General features: G+C 41.8%; 2 protein-coding genes across 3 annotated transcripts in view; both read left to right on the top strand.

The window, feature by feature from the left end:
- Positions 1 to 26,461, top strand: part of LOC133953473 (ankyrin-2-like) — a 75,101-nt gene that overhangs the window by 43,123 nt on the left and 5,517 nt on the right. For both annotated transcript variants that reach the window (XM_062387395.1, XM_062387396.1), the window contains 5 exons: positions 5,143 to 5,220; positions 5,320 to 5,451; positions 5,779 to 5,919; positions 6,009 to 6,219; positions 6,540 to 6,618. In XM_062387395.1, the coding sequence (XP_062243379.1) occupies positions 5,143 to 5,220; positions 5,320 to 5,451; positions 5,779 to 5,919; positions 6,009 to 6,219; positions 6,540 to 6,618 (641 nt within the window). The remainder of the gene's footprint in view (positions 1 to 5,142; positions 5,221 to 5,319; positions 5,452 to 5,778; positions 5,920 to 6,008; positions 6,220 to 6,539; positions 6,619 to 26,461) is intronic.
- On the top strand, positions 6,644 to 25,866 carry LOC133953471 (uncharacterized). The gene is made up of 2 exons (XM_062387394.1): positions 6,644 to 24,468; positions 25,728 to 25,866. Exon 1 carries the CDS (start codon positions 6,784 to 6,786, stop codon positions 24,034 to 24,036), a length of 17,253 nt encoding a protein of 5,750 aa, XP_062243378.1. The 5' UTR covers positions 6,644 to 6,783; the 3' UTR covers positions 24,037 to 24,468; positions 25,728 to 25,866.

The following is a 26,461-nucleotide window of genomic DNA, read 5'->3' on the forward strand; positions in this document are numbered from 1 at the left end:
CATGTCCGGCATGCTATCACTGCTCAGCAGTGACCTGGACCTGTATCTCAAGGACAGACCAGTGGAAAATAGACCTCGAGAGGAGGATGTTACCCAAGAGAAATTTGAAGAAGTCACTCTCACTAAGATCCCAATTTACAAAGATCCAACAAATGAGCAGCAAACAATAACAGTTGTAGCGAGTGCTAATCTGGAGGATAAGATTGATGGAGAGTCAAAAGAACATCGGCCGACTAATGTGGTCGTAGTTAAGGAACTGAAACCAAATCCTGTTTTGGAGACACCTGTCAAAGAAGTTTGTATCCAGAGAAAGACTCACCAACAACAGTCTACAACTGAGAAGAATATGTCAGGCATGTTCTCGCTTCTCAGTGATGACTTAGATCACTATCTCAAAGAAAGTCCAGTGGCAGTACAATGCCAGCCAGATGAAGATTTAGTCCATGAGAGCTTTGAACAAGTTATACTGACAAGTTCTAATTTGGATGATAGGATAGGTGGACAGGCAAATGAACACCTAAAGGCTGATGTGGTTGAAGTCAGAGAACTGACGCCAAGTTCTGTTTTGGAGACACCATTCCAAGAAGTTTGTATACAGAGAAAGACTCACCAGCAGCAGTCTACAGATGAGAGGGACATGTCAGGCATGTTGTCACATCTCAGTAGTGACTTAGATCATTATCTCAAAGAAAATCCAGTGGCAATACAATGCCACCCAGATGAAGATCTGGTCAATGAAAGCTTCGAACAAGTTATACTGACACGTAATAATTTGGAGGATAACATAGGTGAAGAGGCAAATGAGTACATGCACACTGATGTGGTTGGAGTCTCAGAACTGTCACCAAGTTCTGTTTTGGAGAGACCGTTCCAAGAAATGACTATCATGAAAAAGGCACAGCAGCCCCCTGCAGCTGAGAGGGACATGTCAGGCATGTTGTCACTGCTCAGTAGTGACTTAGATCAGTATCTCAAGGAAAGGCCAGTTGCAGTAGAATGTCATCCAGTAGAGCATCTAGTCCATGAGACCTGCAAACAAGTTATACTGACACGTAATAATTTGGAGGATAATATAGGTGAAGAGTTAAATGAGTACATGCACACTGATGTGGTTGGAGGCTCAGAATTGTCACCTAGTTCCTGTTTGGACAGACCATTCCAAGAAGTTACTATCAAGAAAAAGGCACAGCAGCCATCTGCAGCTGAGAGGGACATGTCAGGCATGTTTTCACTGCTCAGCAGTGACTTAGATCAGTATCTCAAGGAAAGGCCAGTTGCAGTAGAATGTCATCCAGTTGAGCATCTAGTTCATGAGACCTGCAAACAAGTTATACTCACAAGTAATAATTTGGTGGATAACATAGGTGAAAAGGCAAATGAGTACATGTCCACTGATGTGGTTGGAGGCTCAGAATTGTCTGCAAGTTCTGTTTTTGAGAGACCGTTCCAAGAAGTTACTTTCAAGAAAAAGGCACAGCAGCCACCTGCAGCTGAGAGGAACATGTCAGGCATGTTGTCACTGCTCAGCAGTGACTTAGATCAGTATCTCAAGGAAAGGCCAGTTGCAGTTGAATGTCATCCAGTAGATCATGTAGTCCATGAGAGCTGCGAACAAATTATACTGACACGTAATAATTTGGAGGATAACATAGGCGAAGAGGCAAATGAGTACATGCACACTGATGTGGCTGCAGGCTCAGAATTGACACCTAGATCTATTTTGGAGAGACCGTTCCAAGAAGTTACTATCAAGAAAAAGGTTCAGCAGCCACCTGCAGCTGAGAGGGACATGTCAGGCATGTTGTCACTGCTCAGTAGTGACTTAGATCAACATATCAAGGAAAGGCCAGATGTGAGTCAATACCACCAAGAAGAGGATTTAGTCAAGGAGAGCTACAAACAAATGATACTAACAAAAGTCACAACAAGAGAAACTCATTCAACCGAAGATACAAACTTAGACGCTTCGGACATCAATGAAAAGGTGGTTTTGGAAAGTCGATGGAGTTTCTCATCTGAGGAGGGCGAGGCTAAAGTCTCACTTGATGCAGTGTCAGATTTTAATGACACTACCGAAGGGATAGTAGGAATTACAACATCATATGCAACAGCTGAAAGCTGTAACAGTGATCATGAAGATGTCAGTGTAGTTGATGCTCATTCAACCATCAAGACAGACAGATTTTTACCACCAAGTAGTTCTCGCACATTACAGCGTCCAGGAGATTTGGAGAACTTCAACAATATGTGTTTGAATGACCCAGCTAAAGAGCCATGTCAACGAGATTCACTCGAGGCCAGTCCTCTTGAGGAGGAGAGATCTTCAAAAAAATCACCTGATTCAATTGAGCCAAGCCCTACTGGAGAATCTCCTTCTCCAGATTCTCTTGAGGGAAGTCCCACTAAATCAGAGGGATCCAGATTTAAGATGCCCGTCAAGACAGCTGTGTATGAGGATTATGCTTCCCAGCTCAAAGCATGTTTCGCTCTTGACACAAATATTTACAGGTATGAAGGTGAACATGATGAGCATGAAGAAACTGACGTAAATATCCAAATGGAAAGTGACATTAATGATACCACTAAAAAACAGATCACCCCGGAAGAGGAGATGTTTAAAATGGCTGCAAAGATCAAAACATTCGAGGAGATGGATCAGGAGTCTACATTTAAGAGAGACACTTCTTTAGTGTGTGGAGATTTCAAAGACAATGAACTAAATCTCAATGCTGGCCCAGTTACACAGTCCTTCGCACAAGAAACACCAGGGGAAATGTCAAAAAAATGGGTGATAGAAGACACTCATGCACTCTTTGAACCAACAGATGTTAATTCAAGTATTACGGCGAGGGTAGATATTCAATCTCAACTGAAAGGAACTCAATCAGATGATGATTCATTGAGTTCACCTACAAATGAGAGAGAAGCTGATCCAGACAGGGATGAGTATGTTCCAATGTTTGAAGGAAGAAGAAAAGAAGAGCAACTATACCAAGAGAAAGATGATAGAGAAGGTGACCATGCCTCAGTCAATGACACACAATTTGCCAGCTTTGTGAGAGATGAGCACCATCCAGATGACGATGAAGTTGAGTTTCCTCTGACAGACAGCTTAGAGACTATCAGCAGACCTGGGTGTGAGGGTGACATTGATGTGACCCTGAATTCACAGGTTACGGCAGAGAAACAGATGAATGTTTGTCCTGCACTGGACAGAACACCTAATCGGACTCCAGCTGATGAGACCACTGATCCTGACCCATTTCAATTTCAAGAGGGAAAGCTGTTTGAAATGACCAGAGGGGGAGCTATTGATTTGACAAGTTTTGACGAAGAAGGGGAAGGATATGCATTTTTTCATATTGGGGAGCAACCAGTTGATGAAGTTGTGGCAGAGGATAATGGGAAAGGTCAGTCAGTCATTACGTCTTTAACTTTAGAAAATAGTTATTCTTGTACCGACACAACCCCTCAAAAGATGCCCACATCTCCTCTGGCTCAGAATACCAATGAGAATATTCCTATACCCAAACCCAGAATGCTCATCAATCACCCAAGTAATAAGTCAGAGAATGAAAAGCCGCTTTCTGAAGCTAATCTTGGCAGCTCCATTGAGACTCAGCTTGGTTCCCCAAATGCTTTGGAGAAACTAACCAATGTGCAAACTGATGTTGGAAGCCTTGACAGCTTTTGTCTAGACTATCTAGACTCTACTGTAGCTGAGCTTCAATTAGAAGCATCCTCAGTTGTCCATTCGGCATATTCAGAGCAAAGCCACAACTCCACAGATTCTTCTAACGATGATGATGAGGGGGAGGAGGAAGATGAAGAGGACCAGTGCTCAGTCATAGAGATGTCCATTTCAGATGTGCAGGCTGTCATCCCAGCATATCATCAGGATGCAACCCCACCATTTGCAATCAGCCCAAGCAGCACAATTCAAGAGGCTTCCCATTTCAAATCAGAAGTAATTTCCAAAGACTCACAGATGACTGTGCTTGGTCCAGTTCAAAGAAAAGCAGATAAAAGCTTAACCATGGATCGTAGAACTAGATCTCAGATTGATAGTGTCAGTAGTAGAACCTCTAATAAAGACTCAAGGAGTTATTCAGAGAGCAGTCAATCCTCTTCTAAAGCAAACTTTCCCCTTTCCAAACCTCTGGTCATCTCCGACCAGAGAAAAGAAAACCAAATTTCGAAGACTATGGAAACATCTGTTAGGTCGTCTTTGGATACTGATGATATAAGCAGTGCCAGTCACAAGAGCCCCGATTCTGTTATCTTCACATATGACATCCCAGCCTCACATAGTTCAGATTCTGATGGCAATCCATGGATATGCCTGAAACCATCCTCTGGAAAAGCAGATGTATTTGAATCAAGGCCTGCCTGGGAAGACACGGTGGAAACTCAGATGCAGAGAATCAGCGATGACCAAACTCCAGAATGTACGCCAGGTATGGCCAGACCTAACTGGGCTTTTGCTTTCCTATCTCTTCCTGGCTGGAAGACCCCTACCCCTCTTCCCAACTATATAATGTTTCCATTGGTCATTTTGTGTTGTCTTTATGTGTTGTGATTTGTCCTGTTCCATCTTGCTTTACGTCCTTGTCAACATTGTGTGTGTCTGTGGTTGTCTGTCTGTTTGTGTGTGTCTGTTTGTGTGTGTGTGTGTTTGTGCGTGCGTGTGTATGTGTGTGGGTCGGTTGTGATGTTCTTGTATATGCAATCTCAAGATTCAACAACCATGTTGGTTAAAGTATTAGCTCCAACTATTTTTGATTCATCGGTATCTCTACTACTAATACAACATTACTAATATTTGCTTGCACATTGCTTGATCAGCGCAATAATAGCATTGCTTACACTAATCTGTAAACCAGTCAATACCTCCTCAGGGAGACAGAGAATCCAACCTTTATGTTATCATCCATGTCAACATCACATAACCACTATTCATGAGTATCACAGCCCATAACATAGAGCACTCAGGAGATAACAATATACATCTTGACTTGATATTTTATATAGCTGGTACTTACAATGTGGAACAGGTTTTACCATAAAATATAATTTACCTTCAACTGACATGTAACTGTTGACATGATACAATTTGATGTTTGGCTTTGGTGGCATTTTTAGTGGATTGGCAGGATGATGCTGACAGGAAAGAGGAGACATTAGCTATCATTGCAGATCTGCTTGGCTTCAGCTGGACTGGTGAGTTTTTAAATCATGTCAACATTTATAGTTTTTTTTATCAGCATTTTTCAACTTTAATTGAATTTGAACCCTTGCTTCTATTATTCATCACATCAGAGCTGGCAAGAGAACTGGAATTTAGTGAGGATGATATCCAGTCGGTGAGAACAGAGAATCCTAATTCTCTCCAAGAGCAGAGCCATGCCTTGCTGCAGTGCTGGGTTGAGCGGGAAGGTAAACATGCCACAGGTAAATTTAGTTTCTATTTATTTCATTTTACAGTCTGGTACATGTCAATGCAATACTTCAAATCCTGGAACCATGCTTGTTTATTTAACTATACTGACCATAATATTATCTTTTTACTTAGATGTACTCTCAGTTATGTGAGCACATCCTGTTCAATGAATGTATTTTATCTTTGGATTTAAATTGATCAATGTATTTCTGCATAGTAGAACCATATTCATTATTATATCACATATTAGATTAAATATATTCTTACATTTAATTTTGTATATTTTGTGAATTGAATGCTTTCTATAGTCTATTAATAATGAATAAATTATTCCACAGAGGACTGTCTAATTAAGAGGTTAACCAAGATCAACCGCATGGACATAGTCCATCTTATTGAAACTCAGATGAACAAGTCAGTTCAAGAGCAAACATCTAGAACTTATGCAGAGATCGAGAAGACCCTGGATCACAGTGAAGGTACTAAAAACCTCTAAAGACTCAGCAATACACGTGGCTCTATTTCTGTGTTTTCTTTTTCTGGTAGTCATCACATTTATGATTTTCAGTGTCAGTTGCCCTATCTTCTGTGCAAGAGGATGTAGACAGCCCCAGGGTTGTGAGAATGGTGGAGTCGGATCGCAGACCACCCCCAGCTGTTTCTGAAGAGGACCTGTCAGTTGCTTCCCTACTGGATATTCCTTCCTGGGCAGAGCCTGCTGGACATACCCACTCAGAAAGCATCCATGGTGACCTGTTGGACGAGCTTGAAATCCCACAGTAGGTCTTCCAGTTGTAATGATTCCAGAATCTTCAATACACATCAGTTTAGTAACGGGGTGTCAATCATTTGTCTTACTTGACTTGACACTCAGTACTCAAACCTGCTGCCTCTCCGGAGGTCAGTATTTCCCAGCATGCCAGTAACAAATAGAGCAGGGCCACATCATGATGAATAAATAGAACATAATGGGTACAGGTATTTACCTCATACTTATTGTTTTGGGGTGTTGCCCTTCAGTCATTTTAGATTAGGTCTTAGATTTACCACATTTAAGCAAAGTCATATTTTGTGACCTAGTGTTTTTTTTGGGTTACAGAGAATTATACCCTAATCTGTGGACCTCTGAGGATGTAATTACACCAGAACCTACATGTTACGACAACTCTGATGAGCAAGTAAGTACGCCTCCCAACTCAAAAGATGCAGCATTTGGAAGCCAAGCAATTGAGGCTTATGAGCCAAAAGTGAAAGACCGGAAAAGTTGCTGCAGTGATCAAGTTCATTTCGTCAGTGGCACTCACTGCCAATTCAAAGATGACAGCAGCAAAATCTTACCATTGATGCAGTGTGGTTGTGAAGATCAACACAGGCATTTGCCTGAAATTCTGAAGTTGCCGGCATCTATATCTCTCAGAGACTTTGGTCCCAGTCTATCAGAGTCAGACCAAGCTGAGACTGACTTCAGTGAGCTTTGTAATGAGTTAAGCTACACACTACAACTTGGAGGAACAGATTCAGCTAAAACCATCGGTAAGAGAATATCTGACCCTAGCCAGCTAGCATTGTCACCAGAGGACCATCAAGCAACTCTGGCCTTGACTGAAGATGAAAATGATGTAGCTCAAAAAAGCAGGCTCTCTCAGAAGTCCAATGAGGTCAAGTTAAGCACGGAAGGAAGCACAAAACCCCAAGCATGCAGTTATAGATATCCAGAAGACATGCCCTTCATCGATGATAAGGATGGTTGCCAGGCAACCGATTCTGTTATTGCCACAGCCAAGTGCAGCTCGATGAAACCAATCAAAATGAAGGTCACAAAGACCATTTTGACACCCAGTGACTCATTTCCGATGGTTTGTGACTCAACTGGTAGGTACTATAATTCCAGTTTTATTACTCCAGACAGTGAACATTTCATAGTCAGAGAAAATACATCTTACACTTCTACGTCAAAGATGATCTCATCCAGACATTTTTTGCCCATCCCCGATCTCACACAACAGTTTAGCCCTTTGACCCCTGATTCAGATTCTTCAGAGAATCCATTTTATTCATTAGATTCATGGATGTTTAATGACTCCATAACTAGACTGTCATCTCCTGAATCTGTCATGTCAATTACTGATTATAGGGCAATGTCACCTGACTCTCCTACTTGGACAAAAGACTTTCCCGGTTGGAGACATAGACTGTCTCCAAGGTCTGATGCATGGAGCTCACCAGAAGTTACAACTGATTGCAACGAAAGTAAATCACAGCCCCATCAGTCACACAAAGAGGAACGTTACACACAATTTGTTACAAAAGATGAACCCACTACCCTTGATTCGTTGGTTAAGAATAGGCCATTGTCCACTAAGTCCCACATACATGAATATAATGAAAATATACCTAAAGTCAGAGCAACCTCACCTGGGACATCAGAAATTGAGTGTGATGAATTTTTGCTAGAAGATATTTCTCCTGATTCAAGAGCCTCTTCACCTGACTCAACTACCTCTATTCATGAGTACGGATCTTCTGATAGGGAATGTCGACCATCGTCACGAGAATCTCAGAGTTCCCTGTGTAGTTTTTCATTTCTTGAACTTGTGCTGTCAGAACCTATTCGTGCTCAACTTACAAGTCAATATTGTGATTATTATTTGCAATATTCAGAAGGAAATCTCCCCTCACCACTAATGACATCATCTCCTCACGATGCAGTCTGCAGTAACAAAGTGAGTCAGGGTAGGCCCTTCACAGCTAAATTTCTAACTTCAAATCAAAATCCTCCTGTGTCTCAAGAATCTCTTGCAACAAAAGCTTATCTCCCATCACATGTGTTGGTCTCACCAAACAAGGATATAAAAAGTGATTACTGGCAATATTCTGGGCATGCTCTTTCATCACCATGCCAAAGAGGCATAAACCCAATAGATAAAGAAAGGGAACCCTTGCAAACAAAAGCTTTTTCAGCTGAACCATATCTTACACATGTCAAAAGTATCCAAAGTGAACATTCAGAAGGTTCAAATAGTCAAATAGTACAGACACTGTCATCTGAACCCCCAAGAGCAGAAGAGGGGATCAGTAATCCTTTTCTTGATTACTGGTTTTCCCAATTAAAACCACAATCTTCTGATTACACGTCATCACCAAGTCAGTCAAATAATGATTTAACAAACAATAACTTCCAAGAGTCCACAAGTTTGGATTGTAAGAAAGAATGTCCAAAACTAAAAAAAATTACCAAATATGAAAGACAATCTCCTGAACTTTGCCATATGCTGAAAAAAGAATCATCACCCGAACCGATCATCTTTACCTTGGCAGAAAGACCGAAATATATTCTGAAGTTTGCAAATGAAGGAACACCAATATCACATTTTAAAACAACCTACCTTGAAAAGGCAAAAACCAACTGCAATTATACACAACTTGAAGATGACATTAACAAATTAAGACTCACATTAGACCCTCCAACCCGGTTCACGGGACCATTTTATAATGATGTATGTCTTGAAAACACTTTGGATAAAATAAAACAGGCTAGTGCAATGGAGCAATTATTAACTAGTTTTGGAACGTCCTCCCAAGAATCTGTTGAGTCAATTGACCAGCATTTTCTGTCTCCTGAGATTACATTTGGCCAGGTAGAGGGTCAACAATGTGACTATTACTTGGCATATTCTGAATTGCGACCAGTGTCACCACTTTCAACATTGTCATATGTTGAATATTCAAAATTTTCTGTCAAGGAATCATTTAACAACAACACACAAGATTCGCCAGATGAACTCACTTTACAAGCTGACACTAAAAGCTCAAATGTAGCTGGGACTGCTTCCCGACCACTGTCTATTGGAGAACCTCTTACATATGCAGACGTTGTGCGGGGCTACCCAGGCAAAAAACAAGATAATGCTTTAAGAAAACTCAAATCATCAGTGGTGAGACCCTTTAACCTTCCCTTGTTAACTTCAGATGAAGAGTTCAAACTCTCCTACAGAGACAAATTCATAGATGAGTTTAGACCACAGTCTCCAGAGTCCGTGTTATCTCAAAGTGAACTTAGGCCCCTCTCTCCTGACTCGGCTGTTCCTCAGTTCAGATCTCCATATTTTAGTTATGATGTAGATATGTTGAGGCACAGGTCGTATACACCAGATTCAATACTTTCAGACTGGGATGATACTGGTTTGTGTCTGGAAGCCCTGTTTGACGAGACCAGACCAGAGTCACCACAGTCAGTCTTATCAGACTATGAAATCAATAGGTTATTTAACAGCAGGGCGTTGTCCCCAGAGTCTGTGTCTTCTGATTTTGACCTTTCACTCTTGCAGAACTGGTTATCAGACTTTAGAGCATCCTCACCAGAATCTGTAGCTTCAACTCAAGAGCATTGTTTGTCTCCGGGAATTAGATTTCCACAAATGAATAATAAACATTGTAACTATTACTTAGAGTACTCTGAAGACAGACCAATGTCCCCTCTTTCAACATTGTCAGATGTTGAGTACTCCAAGTTCTGTCTTGAGGAATTGTTTGACGACAGCAGAGCAGGTTCCCCGGATTCGTTGACTTTAGGGACTCCACCCAATATTACAAACAAAGCTGTGACCTCTTTGCCACTGTCAGCTGAAAGATATCTTACATATGCAGACATTGTGCGGGGCAAAGCACAACAAAACCAAGCTCATGATATGTGCCACAGCAAATCCTCAGGAGTGACACCCTCTCACCTTCCCTCATTACCGTCAGACGACGAGTTCTACATAGACCAGTGCATTGATGAATTTAGACCACAGTCTCCAGAGTCAATTGTATCTCAAAGTGAACTTAGGCCCCTCTCTCCTGACTCGCCTGTTCCTCAGTTCAGATGTCCTTATTACAATAGCAATATTGAACTGTTGAGGCACAGGTCGTATACACCAGAGTCAATACATTCAGACTGGGATGATACTGGTTTGTGTCTGGAAGCCCTGTTTGACGAGACAAGACCAGAGTCACCACAGTCAGTTTTATCAGACTTTGAAATTGATAGGTTATTTAAAAGCAGGGCGTTGTCCCCAGAGTCTGTGTCTTCTGATTTTGACTTTTCACTCTTGCAGAACTGGTTATCAGACTTTAGAGCATCCTCACCAGAATCTGTAGTTTCAACTGAAGAGCATTGTTTGTCTCAGAGAATTCAATTTCCACAAATGAATAATCAACATTGTCACTATTACTTAGAGTACACTGAAGACAGACCAATGTCCCCTCTTTCAACATTGTCAGATGTTGAGTACTCCACGTTCTGTCTTGAGGAATTGATTGACGACAACAGAGCAGATTCCCCGGATTCGTTGACTTTAGGGACTCAACCCAATATTACAAACAAAGCTGTGACCTCTCTGCCACTGTCTGCTGGAAGATATCTTACTTATGCAGACATTGTGCGGGGCAATACACAAAATAACCAAGCTCATGATTTGTGCCACATCAAATCCTCAAGAGTGAGACCCTCTTACCTTGCCTCATTACCGTCAGACGAAGAGTTCTACATAGACCATTGCAGTGATGAGTTTAGACCACAGTCTCCAGAGTCAGTTGTATCTCAAAGTGAACTTAGGCCCCTCTCTCCTGACTCGCCTGTTCCTCAGTTCAGATGTCCTTATTACAATAGCAATATTGAACTATTGAGGCACAGGTCGTATACACCGGAATCAATACATTCAGACTGGGATGATACTGGTTTGTGTCTGGAAGCCCTGTTTGACAAGACCAGACCAGAGTCACCACAATCAGTTTTATCAGACTTTGTAATTGATAGGTTATTTAGCAGCAGGGCGTTGTCCCCAGAGTCTGTGTCTTCTGATTTTGACTTTTCACTCTTGCAGAGCTGGTTATCAGACTTTAGAGCATCCTCACCAGAATCTGTTGCTTCAACTGAAGAGCAATGTTTTTCTCTGGAAATTAAATTTGCACCAATGAATAATCAACATTGTAACTATTACTTAGAGTACACTGAAGACAAACCAGGGTCCCCTCTTTCAACATTGTCAGATGTTGAGTACTCCACGTTCTGTCTTGAGGAATTGTTTGACGACAACAGAGCAGATTCCCCGGATTCGTTGACTTTAGGGACTCAACCCAATATTACAAACAAAGCTGTGACCTCTCTGCCACTGTCTGCTGGAAGATATCTTAAATATGCAGACATTGTGCGGGGCAATACACAAAATAACCAAGCTCATGATTTGTGCCACATCAAATCCTCAAGAGTGAGACCCTCTTACCTTGCCTCATTACCGTCAGACGAAGAGTTCTACATAGACCATTGCATTGATGAGTTTAGACCACAGTCTCCAGAGTCAGTTGTATCTCAAAGTGAACTTAGGCCCCTCTCTCCTGACTCGCCTGTTCCTGAGTTCAGATGTCCTTTATTCAGTTATGATCAGCAACTTTTGAGGCACAGGTCATATACACCAGAGTCAATACATTCAGATTGGGATGATACTGGTTTGTGTCTGGAAGCCCTGTTTGACGAGACAAGACCAGAGTCACCACAATCAGTTTTATCAGATTTTGAAATTGATAGGTTATTTAGCAGCAGGGCATTTTCCCCAGAGTCTGTTTCTTCTGATTTTGACTTTTCACTCTTGCAGAGCTGGTTATCAGACTTTAGAGCATCCTCACCAGAATCTGTAGCTTCAACTGAAGAGCATTGTTTGTCTCCGGGAATTAGATTTCCACAAATGAATAATAAACATTGTAACTATTACTTAGAGTACTCTGAAGACAGACCAATGTCCCCTCTTTCAACATTGTCAGATGTTGAGTACTCCAAGTTCTGTCTTGAGGAATTGTTTGACGACAGCAGAGCAGGTTCCCCGGATTCGTTGACTTTAGGGACTCCACCCAATATTACAAACAAAGCTGTGACCTCTTTGCCACTGTCAGCTGGAAGATATCTTACATATGCAGACATTGTGCGGGGCAAAGCACAAAAAAACCAAGCTCATGATATGTGCCACAGCAAATCCTCAGGAGTGAGACCCTCTCACCTTCCCTCATTACCGTCAGACGACGAGTTCTACATAGACCATTGCATTGATGAGTTTAGACCACAGTCTCCAGAGTCAGTTGTATCTCAAAGTGAACTTAGGCCCCTCTCTCCTGACTCGCCTGTTCCTCAGTTCAGATGTCCTTATTACAATAGCAATATTGAACTATTGAGGCACAGGTCGTATACACCGGAATCAATACATTCAGACTGGGATGATACTGGTTTGTGTCTGGAAGCCCTGTTTGACGAGACCAGACCAGAGTCACCACAATCAGTTTTATCAGACTTTGTAATTGATAGGTTATTTAGCAGCAGGGCGTTGTCCCCAGAGTCTGTGTCTTCTGATTTTGACTTCTCACTCTTGCAGAGCTGGTTATCAGACTTTAGAACATCCTCACCAGAATCTGTTGCTTCAGCTGAAGAGCAATGTTTTTCTCTGGAAATTAAATTTGCACCAATGAATAATCAACATTGTCACCATTACTTAGAGTACACTGAAGACAGACCAATGTCCCCTCTTTCAACATTGTCAGATGTTGAGTACTCCACGTTCTGTCTTGAGGAATTGATTGACGACAACAGAGCAGATTCCCCGGATTCGTTGACTTTAGGGACTCAACCCAATATTACAAACAAAGCTGTGACCTCTCTGCCACTGTCTGCTGGAAGATATCTTAAATATGCAGACATTGTGCGGGGCAATACACAAAATAACCAAGCTCATGATTTGTGCCACATCAAATCCTCAAGAGTGAGACCCTCTTACCTTGCCTCATTACCGTCAGACGAAGAGTTCTACATAGACCATTGCATTGATGAGTTTAGACCACAGTCTCCAGAGTCAGTTGTATCTCAAAGTGAACTTAGGCCCCTCTCTCCTGACTCGCCTGTTCCTGAGTTCAGATGTCCTTTATTCAGTTATGATCAGCAACTTTTGAGGCACAGGTCATATACACCAGAGTCAATACATTCAGATTGGGATGATACTGGTTTGTGTCTGGAAGCCCTGTTTGACGAGACAAGACCAGAGTCACCACAATCAGTTTTATCAGACTTTGAAATTGATAGGTTATTTAGCAGCAGGGCATTTTCCCCAGAGTCTGTTTCTTCTGATTTTGACTTTTCACTCTTGCAGAGCTGGTTATCAGACTTTAGAGCATCCTCACCAGAATCTGTAGCTTCAACTGAAGAAAATTGTTTGTCTCCGGGAATTAGATTTCCACAAATGAATAATAAACATTGTAACTATTACTTAGAGTACTCTGAAGACAGACCAATGTCCCCTCTTTCAACATTGTCAGATGTTGAGTACTCCAAGTTCTGTCTTGAGGAATTGTTTGACGACAGCAGAGCAGGTTCCCCGGATTCGTTGACTTTAGGGACTCCACCCAATATTACAAACAAAGCTGTGACCTCTTTGCCACTGTCAGCTGGAAGATATCTTACATATGCAGACATTGTGCGGGGCAAAGCACAAAAAAACCAAGCTCATGATATGTGCCACAGCAAATCCTCAGGAGTGAGACCCTCTCACCTTCCCTCATTACCGTCAGACGACGAGTTCTACATAGACCATTGCATTGATGAGTTTAGACCACAGTCTCCAGAGTCAGTTGTATCTCAAAGTGAACTTAGGCCCCTCTCTCCTGACTCGCCTGTTCCTCAGTTCAGATGTCCTTATTACAATAGCAATATTGAACTATTGAGGCACAGGTCGTATACACCGGAATCAATACATTCAGACTGGGATGATACGGGTTTGTGTCTGGAAGCCCTGTTTGACAAGACCAGACCAGAGTCACCACAATCAGTTTTATCAGACTTTGTAATTGATAGGTTATTTAGCAGCAGGGCGTTGTCCCCAGAGTCTGTGTCTTCTGATTTTGACTTCTCACTCTTGCAGAACTGGTTATCAGACTTTAGAACATCCTCACCAGAATCTGTTGCTTCAGCTGAAGAGCAATGTTTTTCTCTGGAAATTAAATTTGCACCAATGAATAATCAACATTGTCACTATTACTTAGAGTACACTGAAGACAGACCAATGTCCCCTCTTTCAACATTGTCAGATGTTGAGTACTCCACGTTCTGTCTTGAGGAATTGATTGATGACAACAGAGCAGATTCCCCGGATTCGTTGACTTTAGGGACTCAACCCAATATTACAAACAAAGCTGTGACCTCTCTGCCACTGTCTGCTGGAAGATATCTTAAATATGCAGACATTGTGCGGGGCAATACACAAAATAACCAAGCTCATGATTTGTGCCACATCAAATCCTCAAGAGTGAGACCCTCTTACCTTCCCTCATTACCGTCAGACGAAGAGTTCTACATAGACCATTGCATTGATGAGTTTAGACCACAGTCTCCAGAGTCAGTTGTATCTCAAAGTGAACTTAGGCCCCTCTCTCCTGACTCGCCTGTTCCTGAGTTCAGATGTCCTTTATTCAGTTATGATCAGCAACTTTTGAGGCACAGGTCATATACACCAGAGTCAATACATTCAGATTGGGATGATACTGGTTTGTGTCTGGAAGCCCTGTTTGACGAGACAAGACCAGAGTCACCACAATCAGTTTTAACAGACTTTGAAATTGATAGGTTATTTAGCAGCAGGGCATTTTCCCCAGAGTCTGTTTCTTCTGATTTTGACTTTTCACTCTTGCAGAGCTGGTTATCAGACTTTAGAGCATCCTCACCAGAATCTGTAGCTTCAACTGAAGAGCATTGTTTGTCTCCGGGAATTAGATTTCCACAAATGAATAAGAAACATTGTAACTATTACTTAGAGTACTCTGAAGACAGACCAATGTCCCCTCTTTCAACATTGTCAGATGTTGAGTACTCCAAGTTCTGTCTTGAGGAATTGTTTGACGACAGCAGAGCAGGTTCCCCGGATTCGTTGACTTTAGGGACTCCACCCAATATTACAAACAAAGCTGTGACCTCTTTGCCACTGTCAGCTGGAAGATATCTTACATATGCAGACATTGTGCGGGGCAAAGCACAAAAAAACCAAGCTCATGATATGTGCCACAGCAAATCCTCAGGAGTGAGACCCTCTCACCTTCCCTCATTACCGTCAGACGACGAGTTCTACATAGACCATTGCATTGATGAGTTTAGACCACAGTCTCCAGAGTCAGTTGTATCTCAAAGTGAACTTAGGCCCCTCTCTCCTGACTCGCCTGTTCCTCAGTTCAGATGTCCTTATTACAATAGCAATATTGAACTATTGAGGCACAGGTCGTATACACCAGAATCAATTCATTCAGACTGGGATGATACTGGTTTGTGTCTGGAAGCCCTGTTTGACGAGACCAGACCAGAGTCACCACAATCAGTTTTATCAGACTTTGTAATTGATAGGTTATTTAGCAGCAGGGCGTTGTCCCCAGAGTCTGTGTCGTCTGATTTTGACTTTTCACTCTTGCATAGTTTGTTATCAGACTTTAGAGCATCCTCACCAGAATCTGTAGCTTCAACTGAAGAGCAATATTTGTCTCTGGAATTTAAATTTGCACCAATGAATAATCAACATTGTCACTATTACTTAGAGTACACTGAAGACAGACCAATGTCCCCTCTTTCAACATTGTCAGATGTTGAGTACTCCACGTTCTGTCTTGAGGAATTGATTGATGACAACAGAGCAGATTCCCCGGATTCGTTGACTTTAGGGACTCAACCCAATATTACAAACAAAGCTGTGACCTCTCTGCCACTGTCTGCTGGAAGATATCTTAAATATGCAGACATTGTGCGGGGCAATACACAAAATAACCAAGCTCATGATTTGTGCCACATCAAATCCTCAAGAGTGAGACCCTCTTACCTTCCCTCATTACCGTCAGACGAAGAGTTCTACATAGACCATTGCATTGATGAGTTTAGACCACAGTCTCCAGAGTCAGTTGTATCTCAAAGTGAACTTAGGCCCCTCTCTCCTGACTCGCCTGTTCCTGAGTTCAGATGTCCTTTATTCAGTTATGATCAGCAACTTTTGAGGCACAGGTCATATACACCAGAGTCACTACATTCAGATTGGGATGATACTGGTTTGTGTCTGGAAGCCCTGTTTGACGAGACAAGACCAGAGTCACCACAATCAGTTTTAACAGACTTTGAAATTGATAGGTTATTTAGCAGCAGGGCATTTTCCCCAGAGTCTGTTTCTTCTGATTTTGACTTTTCACTCTTGCAGAGCTGGTTATCAGACTTTAGAGCATCCTCACCAGAATCTGTAGCTTCAACTGAAGAGCATTGTTTGTCTCCGGGAATTAGATTTCCACAAATGAATAAGAAACATTGTAACTATTACTTAGAGTACTCTGAAGACAGACCAATGTCCCCTCTTTCAACATTGTCAGATGTTGAGTACTCCAAGTTCTGTCTTGAGGAATTGTTTGACGACAGCAGAGCAGGTTCCCCGGATTCGTTGACTTTAGGGACTCCACCCAATATTACAAACAAAGCTGTGACCTCTTTGCCACTGTCAGCTGGAAGATATCTTACATATGCAGACATTGTGCGGGGCAAAGCACAAAAAAACCAAGCTCATGATATGTGCCACAGCAAATCCTCAGGAGTGAGACCCTCTCACCTTCCCTCATTACCGTCAGACGACGAGTTCTACATAGACCATTGCATTGATGAGTTTAGACCACAGTCTCCAGAGTCAGTTGTATCTCAAAGTGAACTTAGGCCCCTCTCTCCTGACTCGCCTGTTCCTCAGTTCAGATGTCCTTATTACAATAGCAATATTGAACTATTGAGGCACAGGTCGTATACACCAGAATCAATTCATTCAGACTGGGATGATACTGGTTTGTGTCTGGAAGCCCTGTTTGACGAGACCAGACCAGAGTCACCACAATCAGTTTTATCAGACTTTGTAATTGATAGGTTATTTAGCAGCAGGGCGTTGTCCCCAGAGTCTGTGTCGTCTGATTTTGACTTTTCACTCTTGCATAGTTTGTTATCAGACTTTAGAGCATCCTCACCAGAATCTGTAGCTTCAACTGAAGAGCAATATTTGTCTCTGGAATTTAAATTTGCACCAATGAATAATCAACATTGTCACTATTACTTAAAGTACTCTGAAGACAGACCAATGTCCCCTCTTTCAACATTGTCAGATGTTGAGTACTCCACGTTCTGTCTTGAGGAATTTTTTGATGACAGCAGAGCAGATTCCCCGGATTCGTTGACTTTAGGGACTCAACCCAATATTACAAACAAAGCTGTGACCTCTCTGCCACTGTCTGCTGGAAGATATCTTACATATGCAGACATTGTGCAGGGCAATACACAAAAAAAACAAGCTCATGATTTATGCCACATCAAATCCTCAGGAGTGAGACCCTCTTACCTTCCCTCATTACCGTCCGACGAAGAGTTCTACATAGACCATTGCATTGATGAGTTTAGACCACAGTCTCCAGAGTCAGTGGTATCTCAAAGTGAACTTAGGCCCCTCTCTCCTGACTCGCCTGTTCCTCAGTTCAGATGTCCTTATTACAATAGCAATATTGAACTTTTGAGGCACAGGTCATATACACCAGAGTCAATACATTCAGACTGGGATGATACTGGTTTGTGTCTGGAAGCCCTGTTTGACGAGACAAGACCAGAGTCACCACAGTCAGTTTTATCAGACTTTGAAATTGATAGGTTATTTCAAAGCAGGGCGTTGTCCCCAGAGTCTGTGTCTTCTGATTTTGACTTTTCACTCTTGCAGAACTGGTTATCAGACTTTAGAGCATCCTCACCAGAATCTGTAGTTTCAACTGAAGAGCATTGTTTGTCTCCGAGAATTAAATTTCCACAAATGAATAATCAACATTGTAACTATTACTTAGAGTACACTGAAGACAAACCAGGGTCCCCTCTTTCAACATTGTCAGATGTTGAGTACTCCACGTTCTGTCTTGAGGAATTGTTTGACGACAACAGAGCAGATACCCCGGATTCGTTGACTTTAGGGACTCAACCCAATATTACAAACAAAGCTGTGACCTCTCTGCCACTGTCTGCTGGAAGATATCTTACATATGCAGACATTGTGCGGGGCAATACACAAAATAACCAAGCTCATGATTTGTGCCACATCACATCCTCAAGAGTGAGACTCTCTTACCTTCCCTCATTACCGTCAGACGAAGAGTTCTACATAGACCATTGCATTGATGAGTTTAGACCACAGTCTCCAGAGTCAGTTGTTTCTCAAAGTGAACTTAGGCCCCTCTCTCCTGACTCGCCTGTTCCTCAGTTCGGATGTCCTTTATTCAGTTATGATCGGGAACTGTTGAGGCACAGGTCGTATACACCAGAGTCAATACATTCAGACTGGGATGATACTGGTTTGTGTCTGGAAGCCCTGTTTGACGAGACAAGACCAGAGTCACCACAGTCAGTTTTATCAGACTTTGAAATTGATAGGTTATTTAAAAGCAGGGCGTTGTCCCCAGAGTCTGTGTCTTCTGATTTTGACTTTTCACTCTTGCAGAACTGGTTATCAGACTTTAGAGCATCCTCACCAGAATCTGTAGTTTCAACTGAAGAGCATTGTTTGTCTCAGAGAATTCAATTTCCACAAATGAATAATCAACATTGTAACTATTACTTAGAGTACACTGAAGACAAACCAGGGTCCCCTCTTTCAACATTGTCAGATGTTGAGTACTCCACGTTCTGTCTTGAGGAATTGTTTGACGACAACAGAGCAGATACCCCGGATTCGTTGACTTTAGGGACTCAACCCAATATTACAAACAAAGCTGTGACCTCTCTGCCACTGTCTGCTGGAAGATATCTTACATATGCAGACATTGTGCGTGGCAATACACAAAATAACCAAGCTCATGATTTGTGCCACATCACATCCTCAAGAGTGAGACCCTCTTACCTTCCCTCATTACCGTCAGATGAAGAGTTCTACATAGACCATTGCATTAATGAGTTTAGACCACAGTCTCCAGAGTCAGTTGTATCTCAAAGTGAACTTAGGCCCCTCTCTCCTGACTCGCCTGTTCCTCAGTTCGGATGTCCTTTATTCAGTTATGATCGGGAACTGTTGAGGCACAGGTCGTATACACCAGAGTCAATACATTCAGACTGGGATGATACTGGTTTGTGTCTGGAAGCCCTGTTTGACGAGACAAGACCAGAGTCACCACAGTCAGTTTTATCAGACTTTGAAATTGATAGGTTATTTAGCAGCAGGGCGTTGTCCCCAGAGTCTGTGTCTTCTGATTTTGACCTTTCACTCTTGCAGAGCTGGTTATCAGACTTTAGAGCATCCTCACCAGAATCTGTAGCTTTAACTGAAGAGCAATATTTTTCTCTGGAAATTAAATTTGCACCAATGAATAATCAACATTGTCACTATTACTTAGAGTACTCTGAAGACAGACCAATATCCCCTCTTTCAACATTGTCAGATGTTGAGTACTCCACGTTCTGTCTTGAGGAATTGTTTGACGACAACAGAGCAAATTCCCCGGATTCATTGACTTTAGGGAGTGAACCAAGTATCACAAACATAGCTGTGACTTCTCTGCCACTGTCTGCTGGAAGATATCTTAGATATGAAGATGTTGTGCAGGGCTTCAAACAAGAAAACCAAGCTTCATGCATTGTCAAAACATTTGACTTAAGGTCTTTTTACCTTCCCTCTATATCACCACATGAGGAGTTAACTTTCTTTTCCATAGACCATTTCATTGACGAGTTTAGACCCCAGTCTCCAGAGTCAGTGGTATCTCAAAGTGAACTCAGGCCCCTCTCTCCTGACTCACCTGTTCCTCAGTTTAGATATCCATATTTCAGTTATGATAGCGAACTGTTGAGGCACAGGTCGTATACACCAGATTCAGTACTTTCAGACTGGGATTGTACTGGTTTGTGTCTGGAAGCCCTGTTTGACGAGACAAGACCAGAGTCACCACAGTCAGTTTTATCAGACTATGAAATTGATAGGTTATTTAACAGCAGGGCGTTGTCCCCAGAGTCTGTGTCTTCTGATTTTGACTTTTCACTCTTGCAGAACTGGTTATCAGACTTTAGAGCATCCTCACCAGAATCTGTAGTTTCAACTGAAGAGCATTGTTTGTCTCCGAGAATTAAATTTCCGCAAATGAATAATCAACATTGTAACTATTACTTAGAGTACACTGAAGACAAACCAGGGTCCCCTCTTTCAACATTGTCAGATGTTGAGTACTCCACGTTCTGTCTTGAGGAATTGTTTGACGACAACAGAGCAGATACCCCGGATTCGTTGACTTTAGGGACTCAACCCAATATTACAAACAAAGCTGTGACCTCTCTGCCACTGTCTGCTGGAAGATATCTTACATATGCAGACATTGTGCGGGGCAATACACAAAATAACCAAGCTCATGATTTGTGCCACATCACATCCTCAAGTGTGAGACCCTCTTACCTTCCCTCATTACCGTCAGACGAAGAGTTCTACATAGACCATTGCATTGATGAGTTTAGACCACAGTCTCCAGAGTCAGTTGTTTCTCAAAGTGAACTTAGGCCCCTCTCTCCTGACTCGCCCGTTCCTCAGTTCGGATGTCCTTTATTCAGTTATGATCGGGAACTGTTGAGGCACAGGTCGTATACACCAGAGTCAATACATTCAGACTGGGATGATACTGGTTTGTGTCTGGAAGCCCTGTTTGACGAGACAAGACCAGAGTCACCACAGTCAGTTTTATCAGACTTTGAAATTGATAGGTTATTTAAAAGCAGGGCGTTGTCCCCAGAGTCTGTGTCTTCTGATTTTGACTTTTCACTCTTGCAGAACTGGTTATCAGGCTTTAGAGCATCCTCACCAGAATCTGTAGTTTCAACTGAAGAGCATTGTTTGTCTCCGAGAATTAAATTTCCACAAATGAATAATCAACATTGTAACTATTACTTAGAGTACACTGAAGACAAACCAGGGTCCCCTCTTTCAACATTGTCAGATGTTGAGTACTCCACGTTCTGTCTTGATGATTTTTTTGACGACAGCAGAGCAGATTCCACGGATTCGTTGACTTTAGGGACTCAACCCAATATTACAAACAAAGCTGTGACCTCTCTGCCACTGTCTGCTGGAAGATATCTTACATATGCAGACATTGTGCGGGGCAATACACAAAATAACCAAGCTCATGATTTATGCCACATCAAGTCCTCAGGAGTGATACCCTCTTACCTTCCCTCATTACCGCAAGACGAAGAGCTCTACATAGACCATTGCATTGATGAGTTTAGACCACAGTCTCCAGAGTCAGTTGTTTCTCAAAGTGAACTTAGGCCCCTCTCTCCTGACTCGCCCGTTCCTCAGTTCGGATGTCCTTTATTCAGTTATGATCGGGAACTGTTGAGGCACAGGTCGTATACACCAGAGTCAATACATTCAGACTTGGATGATACTGGTTTGTGTCTGGAAGCCCTGTTTGATGAGACAAGACCAGAGTCACCACAGTCAGTTTTATCAGACTTTGAAATTGATAGGTTATTTAAAAGCAGGGCGTTGTCCCCAGAGTCTGTGTCTTCTGATTTTGACTTTTCACTCTTGCAGAACTGGTTATCAGGCTTTAGAGCATCCTCACCAGAATCTGTAGTTTCAACTGAAGAGCATTGTTTGTCTCCGAGAATTAAATTTCCACAAATGAATAATCAACATTGTAACTATTACTTAGAGTACACTGAAGACAAACCAGGGTCCCCTCTTTCAACATTGTCAGATGTTGAGTACTCCACGTTCTGTCTTGATGATTTTTTTGACGACAGCAGAGCAGATTCCCCGGATTCGTTGACTTTAGGGACTCAACCCAATATTACAAACAAAGCTGTGACCTCTCTGCCACTGTCTGCTGGAAGATATCTTACATATGCAGACATTGTGCGGGGCAATACACAAAAAAAACAAGCTCATGATTTATGCCACATCAAGTCCTCAGGAGTGATACCCTCTTACCTTCCCTCATTACCGTCAGACGAAGAGCTCTACATAGACCATTGCATTGATGAGTTTAGACCACAGTCTCCAGAGTCAGTGGTATCTCAAAGTGAACTTAGGCCCCTCTCGCCTGACTCGCCTGTTCCTCAGTTCAGATGTCCTTTTTTCAGTTATGATCGGGAACTGCTGAGGCACAGGTCATATACACCAGAGTCAATACATTCAGATTGGGATGATACTGATTTGTGTCTGGAAGCCCTGTTTGACGAGACCAGACCAGAGTCACCACAGTCAGTTTTATCAGACTTTGAAATTGATAGGTTATTTAGCAGCAGGGCGTTGTCCCCAGAGTCTGTTTCTTCTGATTTTGACTTTTCACTCTTGCCGAACTGGTTATCAGACTTTAGAGCATCCTCACCAGAATCTGTAGCTTCAACTGAAGAGCAATATTTTTCTCTTGGGATCCCACATTCTACTGAACTCTCTTCATCAGTTCAAAAGTCAGAGAGAAAACTCAACCAAAGAAAACTTGTTTCATGTGAATCCATGTCATTAGGCTCCAAGCCATTAATTAAAGAATTTCGAGTTGGACAAAAGCCTTTATTCAACAACTTGATGTCACATTTACATGATCCTTTGTATAAGGGAGAATGTTCTTGCAGTGAGATATGTTTAGTCAAATCTTCCCTAAAAAAACATTCATGTTTTGTCAAATTAACATCACTAGCACAAACTGACATGTCTGCCACCACAATTTCAGACAACATTTCAAGGCTTACACATATCACATCAGAAGACAAAAGAGATGATGCAATATCAGGTTCATTTTCTCCAACAGGTCAAAGCCATCTACACATAAGGTCAACAACAGCCGACACAATATCCACAAGTCCTCAAGAGCAAGCAGATGAATCTGAACTAATTGAGACTCCTTTATCTTCAGAATGTATACCACAGTCACGTGAAACATTACAGTTGGATAATCAAAGTCCTTCCAATGTCACTTATATGAGACCACCTTCTCCAGAATCATATTCCTCATATGCTGAGTTCACCGCCCTTTCTCCCTTGCATTTGTCTGAAAATAGATCCATTCAATCTGATTTCATACCACTGGAGAGAGATTGTACTGATTCTTGTTTTGACAATTTTTTTGTTGAGATCAGACCAGATTCACCTGATTCCATTGTGTTGGATTATGAATTTCATGAGTCTTTCAACAGGGAGCCGATTACATCAGATTTTGCGTACACACAGTCATTCCTTCAACACTGGCTGTCTGAGTTAGGACCTTGTACCCCTCAATATCTTGAAGGAGAATTAGATGAAGTATTAAACCAGCTGCCATGTGGGCAAAGTGACCCTGATGCCACTGTTTCTGAAGACAATAAGATTACATCTAAGCAACTCTCAGGCACTTCATTGGAACACAAAGGTGATCCAGTCTATGAAGAGAAATGTGCCTGTGATACGAAGAATTATTCTGAAGAGGCAGCTGATGTTTTGTCTGAAAAGGCTTCTGATCAAAACAAATTTGAAGATTTAGAAGTCAGCATGGGGAATCCACCTTGCCCAACCAAACCATGTCATTTTTAAAAGTACCACAATAGACTCATTGCAGTCATTGCAGGATTCTTCACTATCCCATTCGGAATAAGCTGACACAGGATCCATACTTCCATCTTAAAACACAGACACAGTATTTTTTATCAGCCCCCCCCCCACCACCACAGGACATCAAACAACTTAGATTAGACCATGTCACTTCAAAAAGTATTCACCATTTTAGTTTTGAGTTGAGTCACATTCCATCTGTAGAGCCAAAATCTGGATTTCATCATGCTGTCTGGCTTGAGGAGGATTTCAATGAACACACCCATGTTAAGAGAGATCAGAGAAACGAAGAACACTTAAATGGACGGACACTGAAACACAATTTAAGGCAACAACCTACCCAAGATTTGATTTCCAAGAACATGCAAAGAAAAACCCATGAATGAGGACGAGAGCAAGAGTTCCATGGTGTCGGTAAGACAGCACAAGGCCTTGCTCAGCACTGATTGCTGTGTGGCTTTCAAAAGTAATGAATATGGCGATACTTATAGTGTGAATGTAGAACTTTCTTAAACCTTTTATTAATAATGCACAAAGGCTCCACTGTCTTGCTGTGGCATGTATACATTATAGTAAAATGGATGATCTTTCAGTGAAGCATATCTAATGGAAACTTCAGAGACCCAATCTTAAATAAAGCAAGCTTCTTGCCTGGCTATGGAATGTTCTCAAATGCTGCGCAGATAACCAGTTAACCAGTGTTCTTAATGATGCCTTTAGAGCACTGCTTCAAGCAACAGGGGATTTCAATGCCTTGATTACATTTTCTCTATGTGCCACACATCTACTATAATTGCAATAAGTTATACGCTCCCGTTTAGATCTATAGCTAGAAGCATGCGCTGTCTGTTATGTTTCTTGTTTGTAACACACAGGCTCCCACTGTTACAACAAACCTATAAACTGATCACACACATATTACTCCATAGGTGCCTGTAATGTTTTGCATGTCTGGAGCTAGACAATGTCTCCGACTGTTGGGTTTTATTGTCCGATGCAGTTTTTGGCAAGAGACACAACACCAATGGTTGTTTGTGTTGATTGTATTTGTACGTTTTTTTTTTTATTTTTCTTTGACAAAAGATATGAGTTTGAACAATTTTACTGAAGAAATATGAAAATCTACTCTAATAACAGAATTATTCACTTTTCTTACTAAAGGACAGGCTTGCAGAAGAACAGAAAATAATATTGTGACCGTGACAAAACTCACTGTGACAGTTACAAAAGCAAGAAGCAGCATTATAACAGGACAGCAGCCATTTATTTGAAAGAATTGTAAAATAATCCTTGTCCACTTTCCTGTGATGGCAAATCCCGTTTTCCACCTAAATCATCTGTATTCTGCTTTAATCATTGTAAAATGATAATGAGTTGCCACTGATGCCCTCAGGCAATACCTCCAAACATACGACAGTATTATCATGAATCTTAAAAAATATATACGATTTGTCTCATCTTAATCAGTCATTAATGCATATTAAATGATGTGTGGTCGGTGGGCTACAAGTGAATTTCCTCATTGAGACACAATGAGGAAATTCTACATCTAAAACATGTACTTGTCCTTGACAAGTGCATGTTTCATTTGAATCATTTCACCTTATATCACCAAAATTACCAAATCATATTTGCTTATATTTGTCCCCACTCCATTGTATCATTTCTTGCAGGTATCAACAGCTTCTTTCAAGACCGATCTTTCAGAACAAGAAAAAAATGTTGATGTAGGACAGAGTCAGGTCTTTCCAACCGAGCAGCCACCCTTGATTGATTCAAATGATTCAGACACAATTCCCACTCAAAAACTAGAATTGCAGATTCCAAGTACATTTGACCTATTTGAAATGAAATCTGAAATTACATTGACTGATCAGAGTAGCTCACCACAGGAAAAGGATGACCAGATGTCTTTCCCCACACAAAGTGAAGACTGTGGCTTAGCTGAACCAAGCTCAGTGACCCCAGACTCACTCTGTCTAATAGCCCAAGACAGTACACATGATAAAATCATCAAGTCCTCAGAATCCACTCCAACACCACCAGGGTCTGGGTCCCCTCAGCTTGATCAGCTACTGTCGGATCTGGAGGAGATGAAACTGAAGTTTAGTCCAGAGGCACTTAGCCCACTTCTGTCAGAATCCAGCGCTGAGAGGCCTGCAGTTGATCAAAGTCACAAGTTTGAAGATCTTTCGCCTGAAGATCAATGTCCTACAGATGATGATGATACCGTAAGAGGGATTTCTGTTGTGCAGCCCACGAATGACAGTAATCCCACAAACGTCAAAGAGACTGCACATTTCCAGACATCCCCTCAAGATGAACTTGAATTAGTGTCAACTGCTCCCGATCAAACAAATACCTCTGAGACAAGTCTACTAGCAAGTTCTGCTAGAGATAAAGACAG

This window comes from Platichthys flesus, chromosome 5 (genome assembly GCF_949316205.1).
Source record: "Platichthys flesus chromosome 5, fPlaFle2.1, whole genome shotgun sequence".
NCBI classification, from domain to species: domain Eukaryota; kingdom Metazoa; phylum Chordata; class Actinopteri; order Pleuronectiformes; family Pleuronectidae; genus Platichthys; species Platichthys flesus.